This window comes from Trichechus manatus, unplaced genomic scaffold (assembly GCF_000243295.1).
Source record: "Trichechus manatus latirostris isolate Lorelei unplaced genomic scaffold, TriManLat1.0 scaffold00019, whole genome shotgun sequence".
NCBI classification, from domain to species: Eukaryota; Metazoa; Chordata; class Mammalia; order Sirenia; family Trichechidae; genus Trichechus; species Trichechus manatus.
In genome coordinates, this window is record NW_004443955.1 from 68,255 (window position 1) to 73,914 (window position 5,660).

Below are 5,660 nucleotides of genomic sequence, written 5' to 3' on the forward strand. Positions count from 1 at the left end.
GTCACACAAATAGATATATGCACACCCATGTTCATTGCAGCACCATTCACAATAGCAAAAAGATGGAAACAACCTAGATGCCCATCAGTGGACGAATGGATAAACAAATTCTGGTATATCCACACAATGGAATACTATGCAACGATAAAGAACAACGATGAAGCTGTGAAACATCTTATAACTTGGGGAATCTGGAGGGCATTATGCTGAGTGAATTTAGTCAGTCACAGAAGGACAAATATTGTAGAAGACCGCTATTATAAGAACTCAAGAAAAGGGTTTAAACACAGAAGAAAACATTCTTTGATGGTTATGATGGTGGGGAGGGAGGGTAAGTGTTACTTACTCACTAGATAGTAGACAAGTGTTAGGTGAAGGGAATACCAGCACACACTTCAAGGGAAGGCAGCACAACTTGACTAAACCAAAGCTAAGAAGGTTCCTAAATACAAACACTTTGAGGGACAGAGTAGCAGGGTTAGGGATCTGGGGACCATGCTTTCAGGGGACATCTAGGTCAATTGGCATGACAAAGCTTATTAAGAAAATGTTATGCATCCTACTTTGGTAAGTGGCATCTGGGGTCTTAAAAGCTTGCAAGCGGCCATCTAAGATGCATCAATTGGTCCCAACCACCTGGAGTAAAGGAGAATGAAGAACTCCAAAGACACAAGGAAAGTGTTAGCCCAAGAGATAGAAAGGGCCACATAAACCAGAGACTTCATCAGCCTGAGACCAGAAGAACTAGATGGTGCCTGGCTACCACCAGTGATCGCCCTGACAGAGAACACAACAGAGAGTCCCTGATGAAGCAGGAGACAGGTGGGGTACAGAACTCAAATTCTAGTAAGAAGGCCAGACTTAATGGTCTGACTGAGACTGGAGGAACCCCGGAAAGCATGGCCCCTGGATTGTCTGTCAGCCCAGAGCTAAAACAATTTCCAAGGCCAACTCTTCAGACAGGGATTGGACTGGACAATGGGACATAAAGTGATAAACTTGTGAGGAGTGTGCCTCTTAGCTGAAGTAGATACAAGAGACTAAACGGGCCTCTTCTTTCCCGAGGTGAGATGGGAAGGCAGAGAGGGTTAGGAGCTGTTTGAATGGACATGGGGAATCGGGTGGAAAGGAGGAGTGTGGTGTCACAGTAAGGGGAGAGCAATTAGGGTCACATAACAATGTATAAATTTTTGTATGGGAGACTAACTTGAAATGTAAACTTCATTTAAACTACAACAGTAAAACAGAAAACAACAAATATTGACAAGGGTGTGGAGAAATTGGAACCCTTATCCATTGCTGGTGAGAATGCAAAATAGTATAGCTGCTATGGAAAACAGCTTACTGGTTCCTCAAAAAACTAAAAATACTTTCTGGAGACATGAAGGGTGGGTGAACCCCTGAAACTATTTTAAATCTTTAAACTTTAAGCCAAAAACTTCCCCTAAAGTCTTCTTAAAACCAAGCTGTAGTTTAGCTTTACTGGTAAGAAAGTTCTGCCCTTAGCATTATGCTCTTTTAAGAACTATCTGTGTGAGATCAAATTGACAACAGCAACTCGAAAGTTTAAATAGGAACCTTAGGGGGCAGTGAGTTCATGTTAATGCAAAGGAGGGTGCACAACTCAATGTAGTCAGTGTCACTAAGTTGTACATGTAGAAACAGTTGAATTTGTATATGTTTTGCTGTATATATTCTCAACAACAAAATTAATAAATTTAGAAAAAAAACCTAAAAGTAGAAGCACCATATGACCCAGCAATTCCACTCCTAGTTGTATACCTAAGAGACTGGAAAGCAGCCTCTCAGACATATGCATGTACGCCACTGTTCATTGTAGCACTAGTCACAATAGTCAAAAGATGGAAACAACCTGAACGTCCATCATCAGATGGACTTTTTTTTTTTTTTACTTTTCAAATCTCTTTTAATTTAATTCAGCCCACATTTACTGCACACCCACCTGTCTGTGAAAGGCACAATAAGAGGTACTGTGGAATTGAAAGAATAGGCCTCACCCTCTAGTGGAGGAGAAGATGCAAACAACCATGGAATGTTAGAAAGACATGAAACATTTTGTATGGTTTTGTTCATAATTGCTGTCAAGTCCTCTCCAACTCAGAGCAAGCTTATGTACAACAGAAAAAAACATTGCTCAGTCCTGTACCATCCTCACAGTGTTTCAGCCCATTGTTGCAGCCACTGTGTCAATCCATATAATGGAGAGTTTCCTTCTTTTTGCTGACCCTCCACTTTACCAAACGTGATATTCTTTTGTAGTGGTTGGTCTTTCCTAATGATATGTCCAAGTATGCAAGATGAAGTCTCGTCATTCTCATTTCTAAGGAGCATTCTGGCTGTACTTCCTGTAAGACAGATTTGTTGGTTCTTCTGGCAGTCCATGGTATAGTCAGTATTCTTCACAAAACCACAATTCAAATGCGTCAGTTCTCCTTTCATCTTCCTTTTTCATTGTCCAGCCTTTACATGCATATGAGGTGATTGAAAATAACATGTCTTGGGTCAGTGCCACCTTAGTCCTCAAAGTGACACCTTTGCTTTTTAGGACCCTAAATGGTCTTTTGCAGCAGATTTTCCCAATGCAATACGCTGTTTGATTTCTTGACTGCTGCTTCCATGGGCATTGTTAATCCAAGTAGAATGAAATCCTTAACAACTTAAATTGCTTTGCCAATTATTATGATGCTGTACATTGATCCAGCTGTGAGGATTTTCATCTTCTTTATGACGAGGTGTAATGCATATTGAAGGCTGTAGTCTTTTACCTTCATCAGTTAAGTGCTTCAAGTCGTCTTCAGTTTCAGTAAGCAAGGTTGTGTCGTCTGCACGTCACTGGTGGCTAATGAGTCTTCCTCCAGTCTTGATGGCCACATTCTTCATAAAATCCAGCTCTCGGATTATTTGCTTAGCATACAGATTGAGTAAGTATGGTGAAAGGATACAACCCTGCTGCACACATTTTCCGATTTTAAACCACCTTCTTCTATTTGAACCACTGCCTCTTGATCCATGTACAGGTTCTGCATGAGCACAATTGAGTTTTCTGGAAGCCCCATTCTTCTTAACGTTGTCCATAGTTTGTTATGATCCACACAGTCAAATATCTTTCTGATATTCTCTGCTTTCTGCCAAGGTCCATCATCTGACATCAGCAATGATACCATCATTCCACATCTTCTTCTGAATCTGGCTTGAATTTCTGGCAGTTTCCTGTCAATGTATGGCTGCAGTTGTTTTTTAATTATCTTCAGCAAAATTTTGCTAGCATACGATATTGGTCGATAATTTCCGCATTCCATTTTATCACCTTTCTTTTGAATGGACAAATATGGATCTCTTCTATTCAGTTGGCCAAGTAGCTGTCTTCCAAATTGCTTGACATAGATGAGTAAGCATCTCCAGCCTTACACTGTTTGTTGAAGCATCTCAATTGGTATTCCATCAATTCCTGGAGCTACGTTTTTGGGGATGCCCTCAGTGCAAGTTGAACCTCACCTTCTTTCTTGATTATATGCTCCTTCCTGAAATGGTTGAACATCAACCAGTTCTTTTTGGTACACTGATTCTGTTTCCTTCTATCTTCTTTTGATGCTTCCTGCATCACTAAATTTCTTGCTCATAAAATCCTTGACATACATGGTGCATACATGGTACATGCATACAATGGAATATTACTCAACTCTAAAGAGAAATGAAGTTCTGATACATGCTACAACATGGATGTACCTTGAAAATACTATGCTGAGTGAAGTAAGTTAGTCACAAAAGGATAGATATTGTATGATCTCACTTATATGAAATAACTAAAATAGGCAAATGTATAGAGACCAGAGTTTATTAATGATAACCAGGGGTGGGAGGGAACGGAAAAGGGGGAGTTGTTTGGGAAGCATTGATTTTCTGTTTATGGTAATGGAAAGTTTAGCAATAATTACTGTGAATGTAAATGATATCACATGGTGATAGCAACCTGGTGAATGTAATTAATATCACTAAATGGTATACGTGAAAAATGTTGAATGGGCAAATGTCATGTTATATATATTTTTACAAGAAGCCTGGTTGGGACAAGCAGTTTGTGATCAGTTGTTAATCTAAAGGTTGGCGGTTTGAACCCACCCAGCAGCTCTGCAGAAAAAAGACCTGGCAAGCAGCTGTTGTAAAGATTACAGCCAAGAAAACCCTGTAGGGCAGTTCTACACTACGGTACATGGGGTCGCCATGAGTTGAGGCCCAACTCAACAGCAGCTAACAAGAACAACATATATGTTTCCAAAAATTAAAAAAAAAAATTGTTTTACTAATATCTGATATTACTATGTTTTGGAATGCCTGTAACACAAGCTTAAGCTGAACAGATATTGTTGTTTTTGTTCTTTTTAAGGACGGAAAGTGTAAATTTAAAATTCTTTTGAATCTCTATAGAAACAAAAATGTTCCGGTAAATCATAGAGACTTCTGGTATGCAACTTACACATTGTATAGTGTATCAGAAAAGACTGAAAACGAAGAAAAGATGAGTGACAACGCTAGTGCAAGTTCTGGTAGTGACCAGGGACTTTCCAGCAGGCAGCACACCATGGTGTCCTTCCTCAAACCTGTCCTAAAGCAGATCATAATGGCTGGCAAATCGATGCAGCTGCTCAAGAACCTACAGTGTGTGGAGAGTGCCAGGTGCCAGGCAGCGGCAAGAGGTAACATGCCCCTTCTTCGTGTATCTAACCTCATCGTCTTGATGGCTACTCTCTGTTTACTCCTGTCGTCCTGAGATATGTCATTACTTTATGGTTTTGAAATTATCAAAGCTTATTATTTTAATGGAAATCATCACTATGATCAAATTAATAGATGCTGCTGCTTTGATTGAAAAAAGATTTGTTTTCATTGGAAACTCTTTGAAGGCAGTAATAATGTTTTACACATATTTTACTTATTCTTGATTTCCTAAATTTGATTCTTTAAAAAATAATTCTCTGGCATTTCTTATTGTAGTCCAGGATTTAGCTCTTGAGGACCATTAACTCTGACAGATATGAATTTAGTGATGAGTAGTTCAGACTTGATCATAGATTTTGAGAAAATCTTCGTATATTCTCTGGTATTTGTTGATGTAATTTAAGCAATACATTTAAAGTATTTTTTAAAGTTTTTGATTAAAAGGTTTGAATTGCATAGATGTAACTTTAGTTGTTTTGTTTGTAAATCATTTTAATGTTATACTAATTATTTTGCTTTATTAGATCTACTTTAAATAAGGAATATTTCCCTTTTTACTGAATACTAAAATGGCCTTTCCAGGGCCACTGTGAGAAGCGTTTTTTCCCAGTGAAATTGATGACTCCTACTAGTGTTACAGTGAGGCAGTTAATTAATGACTCTTACTAGTGTCACAGTGAGGCAGTTAATTGACGACTCCTACTAGTGTCACAGTGAGGCAGTTAATTGACGACTCCTACTAGTGTCACGGTGAGGCGGTTAATTGACGACTCCTGCTAGTGTCACGGTGAGGCGGTTAATTGACGACTCCTGCTAGTGTCACGGTGAGGCGGTTAATTGACGACTCCTACTAGTGTCACGCTGAGGCGGTTAATTGACGACTCCTCCTAGTGTCACGCTGAGGCGGTTAATTGACGACTCCT

General features: G+C 39.3%; 1 protein-coding gene across 14 annotated transcripts in view; it reads left to right on the top strand.

Moving 5' to 3' along the window:
- The window catches only part of TUBGCP5 (tubulin gamma complex component 5), a 92,323-nt gene that overhangs the window by 46,893 nt on the left and 39,770 nt on the right, over nucleotides 1-5,660 (top strand). For all 14 annotated transcript variants that reach the window (XR_002823376.1, XM_023727815.1, XM_004372614.2 and 11 more), the window contains one exon: nucleotides 4,447-4,715. Coding sequence is in view for 13 of the 14 variants with exons in the window: in XM_023727815.1 (XP_023583583.1) it covers nucleotides 4,447-4,715 (269 nt within the window). In the remaining variant the exon portion in view is untranslated. The remainder of the gene's footprint in view (nucleotides 1-4,446; nucleotides 4,716-5,660) is intronic.